A 22,676-nucleotide genomic window follows, 5' to 3' on the forward strand; every position below is an offset into this window, starting at 1 on the left:
GGAGATGGCTCAAGGGCTGTAGCCCCTCAGCTCTGGATCCAGGCTGGAAGAGCTGAGGCTGTTCAGCCTGCAGAGCAAAAGGGTTCTTAGAGGTATTTTAGAGACCCTTCCAACACCTCAAGGGGCTCCAAGAGAGCTGGAGGGAGGGACTTTGGAGAAGGAGTGACAGGACAAGGGGCAGTGGCTTCCCACTGCCAGAGGGCAGGGTTATATGGGATTTTGGGAAGGAATTCTTGGCTGTGAGGGTGCTGAGGCCCTGGTGCAGGTTGGCCCAGAGCAGCTGTGGCTGACCCATCCCTGGAATTGTCCAAGGCCAGATTTGATTTGCCCTGGAGCAACCTGGTCTAGTGGAAGGTCCTTGCCCATGGCAGGGGAATGGGACTGGATGAGCTTGAAGGTCCCCTCCAGCCCAAACCATTATAGAATTCTATGATTTTACCCTTCTGTTCACCAGTAGAGCACATCTGGACTTCAGCTGTTTTAAAGAAAAATTGCCTCCAAAAACAAGGGAATATGATTCCATTTTCTCATCTGTTCACTTGAAATACGTTTTTGTGCAAAAGGCTGTAATGAAGGTGTAAGCCCTATTAATGAATTACATTGTTTAATAGGAAAGCGGCTTTCTTTTAATAAACTGCTAATTTGAAAAATTGCTTTTATAGTGAACAGTAAAGGTTTTTTTAAAAGTTTTGAAAGAAAATCATCCTCTGCTTATTGAGTCACCTATCAGCACTGCAGCTCCTTGGTAGCCTGTAGCTGCCACTGTCTTCAGAAGATGTTGGCATGGAAACTTAAGGCAGAGAATGCCATATCTCTGGAAAGTTGTCACCCGTGTCTGTGTAAAATGTTCACTAAAACAAAATTGAAAATTTCCATGTGGTCTTCAGAGTCATTTGATGGGGATGTTGCCAATACTCTCTGTATGCCAGAAGCATTAGCCGGACGTATTTGGGACATTATTACCAGACAGCAACATAAAAACTGCACAGACTGGATTCTTAGAATTTATTTGTGTCTTTCAGTGTTCAACTTTGCTGTTTTACCAACACTGCTGATCTAGAAATGCAATTCTGTGTCAAGTTCTAGGGGCACCATGGTAGTGCTCCTCTTATTTATAACTGCAGCGTGTATTCTTGAGCATTTCCATGACAGGTTGGCTATAGAAGTAGCTGGTTTTTGTCCTGCTTATGTACAGCAGCAGAGGCAGCTTCACCAGTGCATATTGTAAGAGCCACTACCCCGATTTTCATGATACCCATCACTTCTATTTGCCTCCATAATTCATGTAAAAATGCTGTGTTCAACTGCAGTGGCACTTGAGTGGTTTTTTTTCTGCAGTCACTTAATTCTCCTTCCCCAGCTCCAGTGTGCATATCCTCATCTAAAAATCCTAAATTCTTTTTGGTGAATTTAAATTACAGCTGGAAACAAGAGGCTTGTGGCTATTCACCTAGCAGAATCTGTGTGGTATAAAGTATACTGTTCCTCTTGACTGGTCCTTGTGTTGCCTGTGTCGTCCTTTAGAGGCACCTCAGCAGCACAGCAGACACCAACCCAACATTTGGCAGGTCATTTTGGAGAGGCTGATGAGGTTTTCCTAAAAGCCTGTGTGAAACAATGTGAAAGAAGCATGTTCAGCTCCTGGAGGGAAAATAATCCAGTTTTTGCCATAGGTTGCCTAAAGCGTCCTTACTATTACTTAATTTTTCTGCTTTCTAATGCACACAATTCTCTGTGTGAATTTCTGAATTTTTTCTCTGCCCACTATTTTGTTTGACTTTCCTCTGTTTTCCCCAGGCAATCCTGTCAATCTTCAATTCAGTCATCTTGGTCTCAGAGTATAGTCCAGTCTCTAAGCTTTTAACATTAAGATTAACCCCTCAATATCGGCATATTATCCTTAGTAGCAGCCTTGCCTTTATTTTGTCTTTAAACGGAGTTGATATTTATTGAACAGGGTTTATAAGCTTTTAAAATTTTAAACATGAAGAGGGAAAGATCAGTGAGTAAATAAAGTCTGTAATTCTGCATCCAGAACAGATTTTCACATATCACCTGGTTTTTCCAACGTGCAGTGCTCTGAAAGTAGCTGATGAACAGATTCATCTGCCTGTGTGAAGTACAAATGTGTTGATCCACCTAGGCGAAATATGCTGGGATAGCTGAGGTGCAGTTCTGCCTTTGACAAGGAGACGGATGGACCATTTTAGCAGCAAAACATTTTTTTAATGTTGAGAAACTGTCTTGTCTACAAAGAATAAAGTAATTTGTCGAAACAAATGGAAAATACTTTTCTTGCTGGAGATTACCCCATTTGTTTCCATTTTCCATGACACATTTTGCTCATTATGCTTCAGGAAGCAAATCCAAAGTTTTATAAGGAACAGTTCATGCTGGTAAAATAGAGGTGGTAAAAAGCAGTTCATGCTGGTAAAATAGAGGCTGTTGAGTTGCTGTGCATTCCTGGGAAGGGATTGGGTGGAGAACTGCATTAGTGGGAATTGCCGTTGCTCATGTAACTGCTTGACAGCCACGAGGACAGTGCTGAGGTGTTGTCCCAACATTACAAAATGCATTTTGTGTGTTTGGAAGTAACTTTTAAATAAATGACAGTGTTAAAGCAGGTGAAAAGTTGACTTCATTTGGAGCTTAGGGCTTGTGTTCAGCACAGGATGTGCTGCCTGTTCAGAGGTTGTGCTGGGCTTCTTCTGTTCTTGCTTGAGGGTTTAAGGTGGTTTTGTGTGTGTTTTGGTTAATCTGTGGACATCAGTGACCTCTCTGAAGGGCCAATAGGTAATTGTGGTTCCACTTTGAAATACCCATTGTGTCTTGGTTTTATTTGGAGGGAAGAGGGCGCAGATTAAAACTCTTTTTGCTCTTGGTGAATGGTGATTGCTGAGGTCATGTTTGAGGGTCAAGAACAAAGTGTGAAATGCACTCTCCTTGGCTAAAAGGGAAAGGAAAGTATAAAGTTGCCACAACCAAAACAGGCAGCCACCTTTGTGTAAGTGACACATGGTTGGGAAAACTTGCTTAGTTGTGGGAGGGCTTCGATGGTTTGGGATTTTTTCCAAATTTGACATATATGTAAGTATGGTAATTGGTTCAAGATGTAGGTGAGTGAGCCTCCTATGAGGACTGCCGTGGGGTCTGTGACCTGTTTGAGGTGGTCTCCTCAGCAGCTTTGAACTCATAGGCTTCAAAGGCTCCTGTCAGAAACACTTCTGGGCATGTTTATGCATTTCATAACCTGCTGATGATGTAATTTAACAGGAGCAGTTGTCTGTTCCAGCCTTTTTCCCTGCTGTTGTGTTACAGCAGCATCCATCTGCTGCTGCCCAGCACCTGCTCTAGCTTTGAAGACAAAGGTTGAGCTTTTTCCCTAAAGCTGTGAGTGTTCTGCTGTAGTACATAAGTTAAATTTACCAAGGTCACAGGACGCTATTTAATGTGCTTTCTGGGAGGCTGACAGGGTACAAAAGATTGGTTTGTACCCTCCTGTCTGAAGGATGAGGCAGTAATACAAGAGCTCAGTTATTTGTGTGCTGAGGGGGCTGTGGTTCTCCAGTGATGTGACAGATTCACTAATGATACCTGACAGAAGTATTGCAAAGGAGTAATTGTGAAAAAACCCAGCTCCTTTCTGTTACGCAATGTTTTTAAGAAGGAAATATTTTCTTTTTGTAATTTGAAGAATGCAAGTTCCCATTTGACAAAATATTGAACTCAGGTGACTAGTGAGTAGGTGTAAATTGAATGGAAACTACTTCAAAATACAATTAAATAGTTTCTTGTCTGTAGAGACCTTGAATTTTGGTAATAGGTTTTGAATTTTAATACTTTGTATTGATTTTCCAAGAATTCCAAAATATTGTCACTGTCTTGTTCAGGAGATGAGGGGGGATGGTTGTTAGTCAGCTCTGCTTAAAATCACTGCGCCAGAAGAAATTCTTCCCTGTGAGGTTGGTGAGGCGTGGGCACAGGGTGTCCAGGGGACCTGTGGTTCCCCTGTCTCTGGCAGCATTCAAGGCCAGGTTGGATGGGACTTGGAGCAACCTGGGATAGTGGAAGGTGTCCCTGCCCATGGCGGGGAGTGAAACAAGATGAGCTGTAAGTTTCCTTTCTGACACAAACCGTTCTGGGGTTCTCTGATTTGATAGTACAAAATGGTATTTTCCATCAAGGTGGTTGTATTTAAACCAACCCAACTTTTCCCACTGCTTGGTTTTTCTGAAACTTCTGTAGCAGTGAAACACTATTCCTGTTGTGAGATCCTGCTTTACAAATTATTTTAATTTATTCTTTTTTTCTTTTTAAGGAAAAGTCATCAACAAGGACTTGCGCCACTACCTGAGTCTTCAGTTCCAGAAGGGCTCAATAGATCACAAACTCCAGCAAGTGATCAGAGACAATCTCTATTTGAGAACCATCCCTTGTAAGTATGTAAAGATCAGCCTCATTTGATCTGTTCCTGCTAACTCCCACATCATTTGTGAGCTTGAAATGCCTTCTCTCTTAATCCTGTTTAGAGTTTTACCTTGCAGCAGAGACTTCTGGCTTTGCTATGGTAGTTTCACATCTGAAGTTGCCATGAATCAGACTGGACAGCCAGTATGGACTGAAAATCACCAAAAACTTGAGAATTCAAAGTTCAGATTGTTTCAGTAATATCTGCGCATTGCTCTTCACATGTTCGCCAGTAGTTGCTGTTAGAATGACTGCAGCCACCACAAGAAATAAATCTTTCTCAGCATGATCAAGCAGTGCAAAGATGTCCTGATTTTTGTTCATGTGTTGGGGTTCTTTTGTTCACAAAGAGCAAGCTGAGACCTTGAGTGTCAAGTGCATAAGGCAGAGCAGGGCAGCTGGAAGGAGGGGAAGGTGGAAGGAGGAGTTGGGTGCAGAAGGAGTGGCAGTGGCAGAATGAACAGGCAAACGGTTTGCTCATCGCTGAGAAGACTGATTTAAAAGGCTCATCATTGACTGTTTAAGTATTCATTGCACTAAGAACTTACTTTGTCAAATAACATTTTTGTATCTACAGGAATTCTACTCTCTTCTCTCTGAGCACACGCGAGAGTTTGTGGCTTTCTTAAACGTCATTTCACTATTGCTAGGTTTTATTTAGTAGCTCTTGTTAATGCTACTGCCTGAAAAAAATTATATATGCTTTTAAAATGCTATTAGGTTGTAGGCAGTAATGAATAGTAATGAATCATTGCTGTCCTTTCAGGAGAGCTTTAATTAAGCTGTTGTAACTATGGGGGGCCTGTTTTCATAGACAAAACACTTCAAAAACGTCTGCATTAACACAGCAATTTACTGATAAAATTTACCTACAGCCAGGGGTTGGAATGTGGCTAAATTGCACTCTGAATTGTAGGTTAAAAAATAAATTTTGTGCCTAGTTACGGATTTGGTGGCCCAAAAATCAAATGTGCTTGGTCATGATGACCTTATTGCAAATTAGAGAGTTGGTGCTGGTGGAAATAGGGAAGGATGCAGCACCCTTAAACTGGGTTAAAATAAAATATCGCAGCTGTTCCCAGAATCCCAGACTGGGATTGCCTGGTCCAGGTGTCGTCAGCTGCCAAAAAAGTTGTTTTTGGTTCACTGACCATAAGAAAGAATTCTCTCTTAATTACCACCTCACCCAGCTTATTCTCTCCTTCTCCCCCAATACCAGAACTGTTTTTCCTAGGTAATTTACCAGCTCAGTTTTTATACATTATTGTTCACTTGCTCACCGGTTGTTGTAACTCATACTGGAGTGACATCATCTTTGTATAACGATTCAAAAATGCATTGTTTCTACTGAACTGTACAGCAGGCAGCCTTTGGTAGCAGGGTATCTTACAAAAGTGTTTTCTCCTTTGCAGGCACTACAAGGGCTCCCAGAGATGGAGAGGTCCCTGGGGTAGACTATAATTTCATTCCTGTTGAGCAGTTTAAAGCGCTGGAAGAAAGTGGAGCCTTACTAGAAAGTGGAACATATGATGGTATGTCAGTGATGTTTAATGGAATGGGAATAAGAACCCAGTACTTGTGTCCAGGATCTTAGTCCAAGTGTAGCTTCTTGTGGTACCAGTTTTCCTGCTCACTTGACGACTGTAGCAGAGAGACAATAGTTAGTTTATTTCTGGATTACTGTGAAGAGGAGGAACAATCTTGTTTTAAAGCTTTCTGATAAACTGCAAATTGTCCTTTCAACCACTCTTAATCCTACCAGATTATTTTCATTGTTGCATTTTGGGGAAGCATTCTGAAAAGGTTTGTCTGTGCCTGGTACAAATTTAAGAGATTGTAGTCAATTTTGTGTAAACCTCAGAGAACAGAGCCATGTTCTCCTCTCAGGTGTGCAACAGAAGGACAGAAGGCAAGAGAAATTCTGACCCATCAGGGAAACAAAAGCATTTTTCAATGAAAAGTTGAATAGTACTAGACCAGATTGTCCAAATCTGTAGGAAAGTTGGGTTTGTTAAATGTGCTGAGGAAAAACCTTGTAATGAAGTTGATGAAAAAAGAAAATACGTCAAAAGTAGACAATCCTGTGAAAGGCTCTGTGCCTCTTGTTTTCTGTATCCCACATTATCTGTTAATATTAGGAAATCTCCTACGCAAATTTAGGCTAAACTAGTACTTTTTTTCTATTCCTGAATTGAACTTTTATCTGGCTGTCCCCTCTCTGTGCCTTGCCCTTGCTTGATATTTGCAGAAGGGTTTTCTTTCTTACTTTATTTACATGGCCAAAACCATATCCAGGCGCCAAAAGTCACCCCAGCAGGAATTCTGGGAAGCTTCCTCGCTCTGTGCCCAATTCCCTCATAAAAATCATATGAGCAGTCAGGAGAGAGATCAGTTGCTGAAATTCTTTTCCAGAAAACAGCAGATAATTCCTTTGTGCTTTAGATTAAAATATTGAAGGAAAAATCTGTTCCTTTTTCTGAAGTAAAAGTAATTTTTAGATGAAGCCATATCAATATTGTTTTGTAAGTATATTGTCAGTAGAAAATTGCAAATGTTAAAAATCATGGAAATAAATACTTTGTTTCTGCACAAAATGAATTTTCTTTTTGACTTTGGTATTTCTGTTGCGCTGTTAATTAGTATGTAGAGTAAGAGTAATTGATTTTCACTGTTTTGTCCCTCTAAGGTTGCTCCCTAAGTCTCTTTATGGAGTATTAGTGAATTCCAGGCAAAGTAACAAATCCATCTTTTTCTTTAGAAAACTTACAGCAGGATAACAGTTTTCAGCTAACCTCTTGTTTTCTGACAACTAGTGCTGCACTGGCAAGAAGTCAGCGTATGAGTAAATAGGCTTTGACTGTTGATTGGTGTTTGGTAATACTGATGTCTTCTTTGAGGCTTTAAATTTTCACCAAAATATGTTTGCGTGGGCACTAAACTGATAACAGCCACTGCCAGTGCCTTCAGCAGTATCAGTGCTTCAGTGATCCTGATTTCTGTCTCATTTTCAGGTAATTTTTATGGTACTCCAAAGCCTCCAGCAGAGCCCAGCCCCTTTCAGCCTGATCCAGTGGATCAAGTTCTTTTTGACAATGATTTTGATACTGAATCGCAGAGGAAGAGAACCACGTCTGTCAGCAAAATGCAAAGGATGGAAAGTTCTCTCCCTGAAGAGGAGGAGGAGGAGGAAAAGGAAGCAGTTAATGGTAGCGGAGGGATAGGTTAGTTGACAAGGGGAGAAATTCGCTGGAGTACTGTGTGAATGGATAAGAACTATAAAAATAGTATTGATGCTTCCTTAGTTTTGGTGAAGTATGAAGGCAATTTCTATTCAGGCTGGTGCTTCTACTTGATTTTGAGATGACCTTTTAAAAAGCACCAGCTGTTTTCCCAGGCAGATGTGCAATTGCATCATAAAATGTACTGCTTGGTCAAGAACATGTGATGCTGGATACGGGCCACTTACATGAGCGGGAAGGAAATATTTGTCCACTCTTCATACCCTGCAAATGTTACTGTTGAATTTTGAGTTGGTTACTGAGTTTTTACACAGGAGATTTTAAGGAAGTGATTGGTTTAAGGGGCAACACTGGCTCATACTGTAAAATTTTCAGATGATTTTGCATAGGGGAACTGTCACACAACCTGAAACCACCTGAGGGGGAGCTTGTGGAGAGGAATAAAGCCAAGTGTGTTGAGGCTGGAGCAGTGTCCAGCAGGACCTTTCTGGGATTGGCAGAATGCCCTTTTCCTTTTGCTGTCATGGTTACTCATCTGGAGGGGGGAGAATTGATGGTGGAGAGGAACTGTCACATTGCATTTGCAGCTGATCCTGTGTGTTACTATTTAGGACAGATTTACACTGACTGGACCTGACCTAATCTTGTCATCTTCAGGGCTGGCAACAGCACAGAGGGGCCAACGGTCAGGCTGGTGGTTGGGTGAAAGTCACAGACATCGTCATGTCACAGAGGGCATTGAGCATAGCCTCGGTTCTGAAGGGTAGAGGCTTCTATTTAAAATTTCCTGCACAAATTTTTTGGGATTTTTTTCTAGGCGTGGTTTGTAGGAAGGTATGGTTTATTTTACTGGCAGTTAGGGTCTCCTCTACATTTCCTTCTGATTCTTTGAGGAATATTAGTAGGATTTTTTGAGTTGTTTTGTGGCATTACAAACACTGTTCTCTCTGTAGAAATGGCAACAAAGCATAGTCAACTTGGATTTCTGCCAGTGCTTGGCAGGGGAAGAGCAGAGTTCAGTGTTTTCATGTCAGCTTGTCAAAGTTTACAGCTGAAAAAAAGAAAGTGAAAAAATGCACATCACATACAGGAACGTGTTTGACATCCACTCATAGCCAGATTAAGAGGGTGGTTCTTTTTGAGAAACAACATAAGCATCTGACAAACACTTTCCCTGAACAACTGCAGAAAACAAAGAAAAGCATTCAGATTCTCCTGACTGGATGAAACCTGTTCCCAGCTACAACCAGACAAGCAGCAACATGGACTTCAGAAATTATTTGTCGAGGGATGAGACTCTGGAACCACTACCCAAGAACTGGGAAATGGCCTACACGGACACTGGCATGATCTACTTCATCGAGTGAGTAACTCGCTCCTTGGAGAAGTGCTGGTGGCTGCAGTCTGGAAAGCTGCTCTTTCACCTCTTTTCTGCTCTTGCTGCTTCTATTTCTTTATCAAGTTTAATATATTCATACTGCTAAATTCCTTACTCGTAGTCCTCAGTGTTGCACGCTTGGTACAATTGCCATTGTGCAGGAAAACCTTACGGTTCCACCTGCAAAGTCTGTTTGTTTGTTTTAAGGTTTTTGTATCTCACACATACAAAGCTGGCTTGATATTGTTAAGTGAAGCATAACATGGAACCTCTATGTCAAATTTCTCTGAAATTTGAGACCTTGTTTATTTTTTTCTTCTCTGCTTGTGTTCCTTGGCTGGGAATGGATGTTTCAAAATACAAATAGCCCAGATGAAAGCCCGAGTTAGGGAAGTAGCTCATGTGTGCACATGTAAAACTGCCTCATTTATGAGTTCTAAGGCAAGAATGAAACAGAAGCCTTCCTGAGCATTAAGCATATGAGGAGGCTAAAAATATTTTTTTCCTATCAGGTAGAAACAGCTGCTCTTTCCATATGAGCTTTTGGGGGCTGGGGAGGGGATCTGTGCCTCTAACAGAGGTGTGCTCTGGAGAGTCTCCACTGTGCTGGTGCCTTTTCTTTTTAGTATTTTACGATGTGACTGAGGCACAAATAAAGGTTCTATTATCTGTACTCTGCAGTTTCCTACAATAGTAAATACTCAAAGCAAAATTTCTTCAGTGTGAAGGAGTTCTCTTACTCTTACACACTGGCACGTGTTCTGCTCCACAGTCACAACACCAAGACAACCACATGGCTTGATCCCCGGCTCTGTAAGAAGGCCAAAGCTCCTGAAGATTGTGAAGATGGAGGTGAGATGTTCAGAATACATTTGTCACCTGTCACTGATAAATGTATGAGTTTATCCCAGCTAGATACGAGCTGTTACTTCTGTGGTAGAAGCTTCTCCCTGGTAGATGAGACTCTGGAGCTGGCAGCGTAGTGCCGAGTGTCCCGTTTGGTGGCAATAGGAACTCACGTAAGACTGGAAAGTCCACGGTGTATTTTCCCTGGAGTAGTAGAATCTGGCTAAATGGAAGGTTTATCTGCATTCCCGAGCAGAATGTGACCTGTTTTGTTCCAGTAAGTGTCATTTTTAAGGAGAAAGCTGCACATGAGTGATGCTCTCACTGGAAACTCTTGGATAGGTGGAATATGGCAGAAGGAGAAGGTCCATAAGTAACAGAATATAGAAATAATGAAGAAGATGTGGCAAAATATACATATTGCTAATGCTAACTACTGCATGTGGCATAGTATTTGAATGCAGAGGCTAAGGGAGCAATCTGACTGATTTAAATTCCTTCAAGCCTTCCAGGTCAGTAGCCTCCAGGCAATTCCTGCAAACATTTCCTACACAGTTGGGCAATTTAGTCTGCTAGAAAAGAGTATCAGGTAGCTCTGTCTTTAGCAAATGCCTGACATGTTCCAAAAGCTGAAGCAGGCTCAGAATGACCTGTCATCCTCCAAAATCGCCCACCCTAACAGCCATGTATCCCTAATGAAGCCAGATGGAGCAATAGCTGTATACTGCTGCTTATTGAACATACATGCAGCTCGCCACAGGATAAAAGAAGCACTTTAAACAGAGATGCCATATATGCAGATGAACAATACTTAAATTAATAGAACCACTGGGTCTTTAGTCAGACTCTGTGGAGCAATGCTTTTATTAGTAATTGGTAACATGCTGTCATATGCTAGGGAAATTCCTGTTATTGTCAAACTTAAGGCAGTCTTAAACAAGATTGCAGGGCAAATTTACCCATAAAATGTCTGGCTAACTGACTATATTCATTATTCTAATATTTAAATTTCTATGGTCAAGTTGACTAGAACAATAAACTTGATAAGCTGACCTCTATGGTAACTGCTTGTTACCTTCAGGTAGTCATGAGCTGCTGGCACCCTCTTACCAGATGCTGAGTTTGCCATCAAAAGGAGCCTTTTGAATGTGATTTTCAGTACAAACAGGTCTTTGAGTTTATTATGTGTTTAACCTGGTGTGATTTCATTGAATACAAGGTTCATCATTTAGTGGAAGAAGGAGTAATAATTACGGGGCTTCACATTCCCTGGAACGGGCTGATGCTTTTCATCAGGGAAGAAAACGGGACCTCTATTTTCCTTATATTTTTCATGAGTCTAGATGTTCTTTAATGAAAACTCTGCTATTTGTGGATAGTTTTGCCTTGTAATGGAGAACTTGGTCTTTCTGACTGCAGAACTTCCTTATGGATGGGAGAAAATAGAAGACCCTCAATATGGGACATACTATGTTGAGTAAGTGCTAATTATTGATTTGGCATCCTTAAAAATTGAACATGAAATTCTGAAATGCTTGATACTCAGTAAGTAGAGGTTGTAATGCAGTGAAAGGCCAGGTTGGACAGGGCTTGGAGCAACCTGGTCTAGTGGAAGGTATCCATGCTCATTGCAGGGGGTGTAACTGGATGGACTTTAAGGTTCCTTCCAGTCCAAACCATTCTGTGATTCTGTGAAACTGTTAAATAAATCCAGGAAAAACAGTTCTGGGGTCATGAAGTCATGGCACAAACTTCTGATAGCACTGGCATGTGGGAAAATCCACGGTGTGACTTTCAAGACTTTCTGGTTTTCATTCAAGGAAGGAGAGCAAGTTGCAACCAAAGTAATTTGTAGATGGAAATGAGCTGATGCAGTGTTTCTTAGCTTAACAAAAACAAAGTCACTTGACTTAAGAGCAGCACCCGATAACTTTAAAAGAGCAAAAATAACTTGTAGATCATTGCTGTCTCCAAAGAGTCAAGTCAATAACCACTGAACTGCTGCAAAGCTCTTCTGAGTCTCCTTCAGGCCAGAGGAAATTAAATCTCTCCTCTATCATGGAGAAGAAAATCAGTAGAGTTGAAAATGTAGCTTTGGACAACAAGAAAACATTTTTCACTTCTCAAAGTCAAGCTGTTTGTTTGAATTATGCTCAGATATGTTGGTTTTTCCCTCCTCTGCTGTACTTCTCTAGCATCTACTAGGAAAAAGGTGATGCCTGAGTTTGTAAACACTATAGGTAGGTGGATTAAGAGAAAAAGCAGATTTGCTCAGTTCTAAACTATTACAACTCTACCTACTGATTAAAGGGAGTAAAATTTTATTTGCTTCAAAGTAAATTAAAAAAAAAAACAACCTGCTGAAAGAACAAGCATACTTTCAGTATTGGTTATGAGAGTTTTTTGTTCATTTCTCTGGAGCATTCATCTGACATAATAAAAGAGAATGTTTGTAGATGTATTTTTTTGGTGTTGTCTCTTGGGGGAAATAGTCAGAATGTTTTCTGTCAAAGTCCTGACCTACCTTTTGTGTGCCTGCAGTCATATTAACCAGAAAACTCAGTTTGAAAATCCAGTATTGGAAGCCAAAAGGAAAAAACAGCTAGGACAGACTGATGCTGGCCCTTCCAAATCAGGTATCGCTGAATATCGTGTTCTTTGTCACATATATCTATCTTTATCTGTAAGTACGCTTTGTAAAAACCCAGTTCTGGAATTCATTGAGGCATCAGCCTTGTCTTTCTGCTGGCCATTACAGTATTACCTGCCGAGATCTTTCGGCTTTTTTAAGGATTTTTTTTGTGTTAAAATTGAACCAAGGCACTAAGACTGCTTTTAAATCGTTTTGGTTGTTCTGAAGCTGGTCATCATAAAGAGCTTTGGAATATATGGAGGGTTAGAAGAGCCTTCTGGAAGTGCAGGTAAAACCACACCTGGAGTTTTTATACTTTTGATCTACTTTAAGCTTGGTATTCAAGGAATAAAACTGTGAATTCGAGATGGGAGGTTTGCATACAGCTCTGTAGCAATCCATTAAAAAAAGGCCTCTTTTCCGTTCACTGAGTTCAGCTGGAAAATGAGTGTAGCACTTTCCTGTCTGTTTGCTTTATTCCTTAAGAGCGCTTCAGAAGCTGACCAACAATAATCATTATCCTTTGTGACAGCTTAAAAATAAACAAAAACCTTTCCCAAACTAACTCTGGTTTCCTGCATTCCCGTCTCTGTATTCCATAATTCCATAGGACCAGGGAGGTCTGTCTTCACTCGAGATCCATCCCAGCTTAATGGAGCACTTATTAGGACATCCCTGAAAAAAAGTACCATGGGATTTGGCTTCACAATCATCGGAGGGGACAGGCCTGACGAGTTTCTCCAGGTGAAGAATGTGTTGAAAGATGGACCCGCTGCGCAAGACGGAAGAATTGCTCCAGGTCAAGTATTATTTCCATACAGTTCCATTTCCTGGGGAATTTTGGAGAACACAGCTTGAGGTGCTGGAGGTTGGATGACTCCATCCACATCCTCACTAAATTAAATATTTTCTGATTTGTGAAAGATCAGTGCAGAGCAGTGGCTGAAACATTCTAGATAAAAATCTACTTTAAGGTCACTTCGGAAGTTTTCAGTACTTCTGCTTTAACAAAGACACTTGTCTTCATGTTTATTCATAGAATGATTTTCCTCTCTGTAAGTAAAGTAAAAATCGTGTGTTTGAATCCTGGTCTGTTTTGCCTTGTTGCTGACAAGAACCATGACTCTCATTATTAAAACTGCAGAAAACCCACAGCAGGAATGAGGAAGCAAAGTTGTGTGAGCTGGACAGGTGAGGAGAGAAGAGGGACGAGGGTTTTTGCAATTCATGAAGACTTGCACATTTTCTCATGGTTATTACATGTGTAATTAAGTCACCTATAACCTCTGGTCCTAAACCAGGACAGCATATTAGAAAGGGGAAAATGCTTCTTTATGTATAACATAGACTCTTACTCTTCAAATGAGTGAAAGAACTCATACTTTGAATGATTAATACTATTTACTTACAAAATGAAACAATTTCCTGTTTTGTTGCTGATGTATTGTTTGGACTTGTTTGCATATGGTTCATTTTCCACCTCTGCAAAAATGAAAACACTCCTTCAGAACAGTTGGAATGAAAAGAAGTGCAGCTATTCTGATTGTAGTTCATGGAAAAAGAGAGATCCTGTTTTACTGATACCTGGGCATTAAAGGGATAGGACAGTTTGAAGGGCATATTGTACTGCATGTGCAAAGTTTCACATCAGAGTGATGAAAACATGAAACGGGGTTTTGGGATACGAAGCACATGTCACTTCATTTTGAAAATGTATTCTTAGCCACATCTGGCAGCAGTGTAAGTGTATGGAGCATGTGTGCATGTGTGATCCTAGTTTAAGTTCAGCCAGTCCTAAAATAAATGGAGGGCCAAAAAATCCGATTTATTCTGCATTTGGTTTAGGATGCTGTGCAATATGAATTAAAGCAGAAGACATCTGCTTGCTTTAGTGAGCATGCTCTGTTTCATCTCCCCTGGCTGTGAAGTATCATTTTTAAAATCTGCTGCAGATTAAACTTTATATATTTAGTACACGGTGTCCTGAGACAAAATAGAATAAATGCAAAGAGGAAATTCTTTTTGCTTTTTGGCAATATTAGCCATGAGGTAATATCCCAGACCCTAGTTATTAATTTGAAGACAGCACTGTGATTTCCTCAAGGTAAGCTTTTGTTGAAGATTTCACTTCTGCTTTTGACACTCTCGAACTTTCTTTTGTAACAGGTGACGTCATTGTGGACATAAACGGAAGTTGTGTCCTTGGCCATACCCATGCAGATGTTGTCCAGATGTTTCAGCTCATTCCCATCAATCAGTATGTGAACATGACTTTGTGTCGTGGGTACCCTCTTCCTGATGACAACGAAGACCCCGTGGTAGATATCGTGACAGCCACGCCCGTCCTTAACAGCCCACTGGTGACCAAGGGAGATGCTTCTGTGTCCAGCCAAGATTTAGTAGCGGGAACAGTTGTGTTGGACCAGAATGGGAAAATATTGGTCAACGATCGCCTGAACGGCCCTTCCGTGGATTCAGCAGAGCAGAGGGTCTCCTTTGCCTCCTCAGGAGGCTTTCAGCCAGAGTTGGTCACCATCCCTCTGGTCAAAGGGCCTAAAGGCTTTGGGTTTGCCATTGCAGACAGTCCCACAGGCCAGAAGGTGAAGATGATTTTGGACAGCCAGTGGTGTCAAGGCCTACAGAAAGGGGATGTCATCAAGGAGATTTGCCATCAGAATGTGCAGAGCTTGACTCACTTGCAGGTGGTGGAGGTGCTCAAGCAGTTTCCAGTAGGAGCAGAGGTGCCCCTGCTTATCTTAAGAGGAGGTACAGACAAAATTGCAGTTGTCATGTTGGTTATAAGCTTTTTAAAATCCTGCTTTAGTGTGATATCTAAATTGTGTCCAGTCTTGACAGCTACACAGCAACTCATTTTATCTCTGAGCTATTATGTTCTAAGTTTGATTTATACCCCTGACTATTTAGGCTTAGAGCGTGTTGCTGGGGTTTTGTTTGGGGTTTTAGTTAGGTTTTTCTTTGGGTTTTTTCCCTCAAAAATTATATGGTGATATGTTTATGCACTGTCTCTTCCAAGTCTCTGTGGAGCGCTAAAGCAAACACATGGTCTCCAGTATAATGCAAATCATATGATGGACTGAGTTTTGTGAGGTTCTCAAAATATATTCCAGTAACTGTCTGTAATGAATAGGGGATTGCAGGAGATGGGAGGAAGCATTAGCAAAGAGGTGGGGCTCTTTGCTATCACTGGGAATAGCAGAAAAAAATTCTGATTTTTCCATTGCATATTCATACCTCTTCCTTGATTGTCAGTCATGGACAAGAATGCATTTTGTCCCCAAAAAATAGTATGTGACTTTCAAAGGAAGCTGAATCTGAATGGATTATGGAGCAGCTCTTAGCTGCTCAGTGTCCCTTCAGGCTTTATTGTAACCCTGACTTCAGCCACTGGCATTTGCAAAAATCTCCAGATTTTGTCCCGTATAAATGCTACTATTCCTGTATCAGCTAAGGAAATAATTCCATTTCTTTGTGGCAAGTGAAATTCCTTCAGACAAATTCCTCGGTTTCCTTATCCCATGAGTTGAGGGGTGACTTGGTTGACCAGTTTCTAGCAAGAAGAGAAATAGATATTTTTCATTGTTGTACAGCTTTCAGTTCTAATTTGAGACTTCTCCAAAGTGATGGTTTTGGTCACTTTGCCATTTAAAAGCACAGTGAATTAACCACTATTATTTTCACCCCAAGAGCATCTGATTATATTGCTGTAATGTTGAAACGTTTTGTAACCTGCTATTAAAATTACTTTCTATTTTCTTCAGGTCCACCCTCACCTACTAAAGTTGCCAAAGGAGTGAGTATTGATGATGTATTTATCTTGGTTTCTGAGCTGCTTTGTAATCTCATTTCCTCTGGATTTTTGTCCTTGTGATAACCCACCTGCAAGATGGTTTACCAAAACCACATCTGCCTGGTAGGCATAAAGTCTTAGTGTCTAAGTAGCTGCTGTCCAAGTACCCATTAAAAGGGAAACAGAATACAGTATGTTTTTTTTTTTTTTCATTGCTAATTATTAAAGTGAAATGGGATTCCTAAAGGAAGTTTATGATCCTTTGATTCTTCTTAATCCTCATGTTTATGGAGGATTAATTAATGTACTGGTTAGTGCTCCCTTCTGGAAGTGCTTATCTTTGGATCCATATTTTCAGCAAGTCTCTGTGGAGCTGTACATTCCTAGTTCGATACTCATTGCTCTTGGAAGTTATCTGTCAGAGCATCTTTAATATATATTAGCTCAGTAAAGAATCCTTGGTCTTAATAAAACAACCTCTAATTTAATAATGCTGGTATTAATGCTTATGTTTATTTTGAAGGTTTCTGTTATAAATTAGGCTACTAATTTATAACAGATACTAATACTAAGATACTTCTTTAAAAATGCTTCTTGTACAAATCAGGACAAATCAGGGCAATTTAGGAAAATCCCATTCCCAGAACGTAGCTGTAACTTCTCTTTCTGTCTTTATCCTGCTGTTTGAGTGCAACCTTAGTTCTATCCCAGCAGTGACATGACACAGGAGCACATGTTCAGCATGCTCAAAGACAACTGTACTCAGTAAGGTGTTCAGATTGGGTTCCTCTTCAGATTCAGATCTTCAGATTCAGCATCCAGCTGCCCACACTGAACAAATCAGAGCAGGAATCCCCGCAGTTGGAGGGCCCCATTGGCACGGATCCCATGGCAATGTGCTAAAAATAGTTTGGACTTGGGGACTGGCATTCTGTACCAGCACACGTACAGGAGCAACAGCCCACAGAGCGCTCGATGCTCAGTGGCATTAAGCAGCGTGGCAAAGTAATTCACTTAAAAAGGGCAAGTTCTTGTGTTTATAAACATACAAGAAGTGTCACACTACTGCATGGCTCTGGGCAGTTTATTCTGCTCTTGGTGAAAGGGCAGATCTACGTCTGTTCTGCCCCTGCTATGGTTCAGCATGCACTGCCACGTGCCAGTTTTCCAGGCTGGGTTTCAGCCCAGGAGAAGTATTTAGAGTTATTTTAGTGCATAATTGACTGGGAGTTTAGATGAGAGACCACAAGGATGTTTGGTGTCCTTGCCTCAAGAACAGAAGTGTTGCAGATCGTGAAAAGGCACATAGGAAGTGTGTCCTCCTGTTCTGTATATATATTGCTCATGCTGTACTTGTGGGGAGGAGCTTGGCAGAGGACAGGAGGCAGTGCCTGCAGAGTAGCGCGTGCCCACGGTGCTGGATTGTGGTCCAGAGCCTGGCAAGTGTGGCAGGCAACCTGACAAGGATTCGGTGTCTTCTCCAAATGTGATCGGTCCTTTATGCCCTACTTCATGCCACGTATTGCTAACCACCAGCATCTGCCCAGCTTCACTCCTCTCTGAGCATCAGTCACTTCAAACTCTTACCAAGCTTAGTCTCCAGTAGAAATTCATGTACCAGTGAGGAAGACTTCAGTACTCTGGTCAGACATGTACCAGAAAAAAAGGAAAAGCTGTCATTTTACTGGAAAAGCTGTAATTTTGTTCCTTTCTGCTTCTGTTTTTCTTCTGCGTGGCGTTCGTTCATTGTCTTTGCACGACATTTACATGACAAGTGTAGTCATGCCTTTATTTAATATGGATTTTGTGTCCGTGGCCTATTTCAGAAGGGCAAGCAGGACAGTTCAGGGAGTTTGGAAGCTGTCTGCGATACCATTCCGCAGCCGATGCCTTTCCCACCCTCTGCTGTGCGACCAGGCTCTCCTAAACTGGACCCTTCCGAAGTCTACCTGAAGTCTAAGACAATTTATGAGGACAAACGTAAGTATATCATCTTCAACTTGAAATTGCTCAATGATGAGAGAATTTTTTCTTTTGTTGTATGTGCAGTAAGACTACTGAGACTTTGTTGCGAAGTTTGTTAACCTGCTGTGGAAAATCCATTTCAAGTCATGCATAATTCAAACAGGAATGAGAAAAACAAAAAAGATAAAATATGTTTCAACCGTATTTTCAGTTAAACAGCTAATTGCAGAAATAATCTCAAGGATGGTTCTGAAGTTAGCTGGAGCAGACCTGCTTATAAAAGTAGCGCTGAGTTGTGTCACAGACTGGCTTTTATCCTGGTCTACTGCACAGATGTGGTTGTGATTTCTGCTTAGAAAATTAATTATTGAAAATTAATACCTCTTTTGAAAAGAGAATATCACTGTATTTCTGGTTACTGTGTTTTGTAAGAAGACTCAGAGTGTATCACCGAAGTATAATCCTTCAATAATCCAAGATAGCTCCTTATATGTTTTGAAATACTGTTTTTTTTCTTAGCTCCAAACACAAGAGATTTAGATGTTTTCCTGAGAAAACAAGAGTCAGGCTTTGGTTTCCGGGTGCTTGGAGGGGACGGACCGGATCAGCCTGTAAGTGAAACTGCTCACAGTTATCTTGTAGTTTTGCTGTTGGAATGATCCTACTCTGTCATCCTCATTTCCCATCATCCCATCCAGGCAGTTCAGTGATGGCAAAATTGACCAATTTGCTACCTGACTTTCAGAGATCAAGAATCAGTCCAGATTACCTTTATTTTTCCCCTCTTTGCGGACTCCGGTCTCCAAGGTTCTGCACCCTTCTTAGTACTGAGCCTGTCCCTGGCCACAGTTTTTTGTTGGGCTGAGGACACTGGCTGTTGATGTATCTCGGAGCCTTCGGAAGGGCCGTGCAGGTGCCCAGCCTTTGCCCATTGTCACTTGAGCTCAGCGGTGGCCTTGGCACAGGATGTGCCCGGATTCAATGATCGGTGTGCTGTGCACAGCAGTGCACCCGGGGAACCAGCTGAGTGGAAGGAAGCAGTTACTCCTCCTGTCAAAACTTCGTTAGGCTGTTCCTTTTCTTGCAGCCCAGTGAAATGAGGTTTGACATGGTGACACACCCCTTTTATTCCCTGCTTCTCCCACTGGATTTTTAAGCATGCATTGCATTGGAGGCAGCTGGGCAAATACCAGCGCAGACACCCCTGGATGGTCCGTTCTCCGAGGGCAGGTTTTAGGAGACTCCTCTCTATTTTCAAACGTGCATAAATTCCTCTCTGGAAGGAAGCACTAAGACTTGTATTATATATTGGGGACCTTTCTTTAAGCTGTTAAGTGGAGAGAAAAAGCTTTTGGAATAGATCTGCAGAGATTATTTCCTGATTACAATGAAGGAATTCAGTTTTTCCATTCCCAGCTGTGATCTAGTGCTAGCCTTTTTTTTTCCTCTTCCTCCCTCACTAACATGCATTTAAAGTAAGGAGCAAACACAGAGAATGTCACTTCTGTTGCACTTTATAGCGTTTGTGGTGTTTGGTTTCCATAACAGCCATAGCTGTTAGGAAGTGTGGACCTGCTGTCTTGAGTGCTGTGTACTGATGAGTTGCCCACTGTTGCTTAACCTCTAGCAGTACTAGCTGTAGTTACCCTTAATCTTCTATTTAATCAGAAACTGATTGTAACATATGAAATAGAGTATGGTGCACTTCTCTGTGTTTTATTTAGTAGCACTTTTTGAGGTGGGGGTAGGCAGAACTGATGATGTTCGAATTCATTATCTAATTACCAAAAGCTGAGAACTGAAGCAACTTGAAGTGTGGAACTGTCTATAAGCAATTATTTTCAGAAATAAACTTGAGTTCATTCAAAAGCTTTTATTTCTTTCCCAATCATTCTGTCTCAGTCTTGGTAAAAAAATAAAGAAGAATGAATGTCAGAGGCTTTTGTGTCATTAGTGTCTAGGAAATCGTATGTATAATGAGTACATGGCATGCGCTCATTTCAAAAGCTGAGCCTTTTAATAAACTGACAAAGAGTTTAATAAACTGCTCAAGAGAGCAGAACTGACAAAAATATGGATTAAAGATTTTTGAAGTATTCAGTGAATGCTTTGAGACCCCAGATTGTTTCAACTAGATCAGCTTGTGCAGAGTGCGCTTTCTGGCTTCATTTCTGCTAAAGTGGGACAGTGAGGTAATCTTGGAAAGAGTCTTCCCAAAAGACCTCGTCTGCACATCAACCACTGTGTGTTCTGATGAATTCACGTTCCCATTCAAACCCCTGGACTCTGCTCATAGATCTATATTGGAGCCATAATCCCATTGGGAGCAGCGGAAAAGGACGGGAGGCTGCGTGCAGCGGATGAGTTGATGTGCATCGATGGAGTCCCCGTGAAAGGAAAGTCACACAAGCAAGTTCTGGATTTAATGACCAGCGCCGCACGGAACGGGCAGGTGCTGCTCACAGTCCGGAGGAAGATCTTCTTCGGTGGTAGGTGTCCGCTTGCCCAGAAGCAGCACTTGTAGGGCTTGTAATTGAATCCACCGAAGCTGCTCTGGAACTTAATTACTGCACTGAGGCTGAGCAGCCTGAGATTGAGGAGGGTCAGCTATAACTCTGAAATGGAGAAAAGCAGAATTTAATAAGCTTGGACCCCGTTGCTCGCTAGCTTGCACTGCTTACACAGATAAGGCTCTGAAAATTATGATGCAGCGGTGATTTCTTTTTTGTAGTAGGTAGTAGTTAAAACAGCCATTAGTGCTGTGGAAATTGTATAATAACGCAGTCTCTTTTCTCAACATCTCAGAACGTTTTGGGTTGAAAGGGACCTTAAAGCTCATTTTGTCCCACATCCTGCCACGGGCAGGAAGGGACACCTTCCGTATGCTGTATTCTCAAATCTTTCACATCAGTGTGTAGCAAGTTTAACTATTCAAACGAGAGCCATTTCAGGGCAGGATCTTGAGATGCTGCAGTTTTAGATCGGTGTCCAGATCAACAGTTCAGATGTTCGTCTGTGACTCCATGAATGACAAAGCTGGGGTGGGATTTACAGCTGACAAAGTGCCCCCTGCTCTGACTGGCAACTGCTGTTGCCACCTCATACTGGCACTGACACTCGAGCTTCATGGTTGTGCTGAAGTTGCTTGGTGCGATTGTTTCTTATTTGTTGTTTGTCCATTCCCTGCAAGGGGAAAAGCAGGCAGAGGAGGAGGAGCCACAGCCTGTTCTGACACAGAACGGCTCTCCCCGCCTGAACCGTGTTGACTTGGCCAACCAGCCATGCCCGGAGGTCTACGATGTCCGTCTGCAGCGGAAGGAGAACGAAGGATTTGGCTTCGTCATCCTCACCTCCAAGAACAAACCTCCTCCTGGGGGTAAGTGCCATGTCTTGGTGGCTCTGCCCCTGCCTGGCCTCGCTGGGCTTCTCCAGGGATATGGCTTCTTCTGCACTGCTGGTGTTTCCCTCATAGTCAGCTTTCACTTACACTGGCACAGCCCAGCCAACTAAGTCTTGGTCTGTCTTGCTTCATATTCATGCTCTTGGTCACCACACTGTGACAAAAGTGGGGAATGGGGAATTTATATCCCACACAACCCATACCCAAGAGTGCACTTGTCACGGGGCAGCATTTAGGATGTAGATATTTGTCAGGCAGTGGCGATGATGCATTAATTCATTGGCATTTTAATGGAAGCGTAGTTTCAACCTTGGGTTTGTATTACCTAATCAGGTAAAATTTCTTGTTTGGGGGATCTGAGGAAGTAGAGTCTACAGTATTTGGTGGAAAGCAGTCAAGCCATTACCATCACTGAGTGTGTTTGTCTAGGAAGATCATCAAAGTCAAAAAGTGGCCTGGTCTGGTATTGCAGTTGTGAGATATGGACGTGGCTCTGGCATGGTTGTCTCTAGTTCTGCCTTTGCAGTCATCTCTGGGAAAGGAGCTGAAATCAGTCTTTTTTCCTTCTACTTCTCATAACATTTCTTGTTTTCTCCATTCTCTCTGTTCTAGCCCCATAGCCCTTGCTTCTGGAGGAGTCTGTGCAGGGCACGGTATCACTCTGGGGTGAACCAAGCCAGGACAGCTGGAAGAAATTTGAGACAATTATTACAAGTGCACGTTCATCTCAGAGATCAGGAAAAGTGGTCAGGTCTGTGCAGAGCTGATGTAGCATCTTGCTGGCCTTGCACAGGCTCCCTGCTCAGGTCCTCACCTGACTGAATCAGTCCCTGGCAGGAGAAGTTTGATATATATTTTTAAGTGTGTTTAAGGGTTAATTTTTTTTTGCAAGTGGGAAGAGTTTGCCCATGCATCTGAATCTCTGCGTTACAGTGGATGGC

General features: G+C 41.8%; 1 protein-coding gene across 2 annotated transcripts in view; it reads left to right on the forward strand.

The window, feature by feature from the left end:
* Nucleotides 1-22,676, forward strand: part of MAGI3 (membrane associated guanylate kinase, WW and PDZ domain containing 3) — a 59,882-nt gene that overhangs the window by 26,140 nt on the left and 11,066 nt on the right. For both annotated transcript variants that reach the window (XM_015650704.1, XM_015650703.2), the window contains exons 2-15: nt 4,319-4,435; nt 5,880-5,999; nt 7,479-7,688; nt 8,895-9,069; nt 9,857-9,936; nt 11,350-11,407; nt 12,472-12,566; nt 13,173-13,361; nt 14,729-15,328; nt 16,342-16,373; nt 18,197-18,350; nt 18,855-18,946; nt 20,632-20,824; nt 21,526-21,711. In XM_015650704.1, coding sequence (XP_015506190.1) covers nt 4,319-4,435; nt 5,880-5,999; nt 7,479-7,688; nt 8,895-9,069; nt 9,857-9,936; nt 11,350-11,407; nt 12,472-12,566; nt 13,173-13,361; nt 14,729-15,328; nt 16,342-16,373; nt 18,197-18,350; nt 18,855-18,946; nt 20,632-20,824; nt 21,526-21,711 — 2,301 coding nt within the window. The remainder of the gene's footprint in view (nt 1-4,318; nt 4,436-5,879; nt 6,000-7,478; nt 7,689-8,894; nt 9,070-9,856; nt 9,937-11,349; nt 11,408-12,471; nt 12,567-13,172; nt 13,362-14,728; nt 15,329-16,341; nt 16,374-18,196; nt 18,351-18,854; nt 18,947-20,631; nt 20,825-21,525; nt 21,712-22,676) is intronic.

The sequence above is a fragment of the Parus major genome, chromosome 26 (assembly GCF_001522545.3).
Source record: "Parus major isolate Abel chromosome 26, Parus_major1.1, whole genome shotgun sequence".
Lineage (NCBI taxonomy): Eukaryota > Metazoa > Chordata > Aves > Passeriformes > Paridae > Parus > Parus major.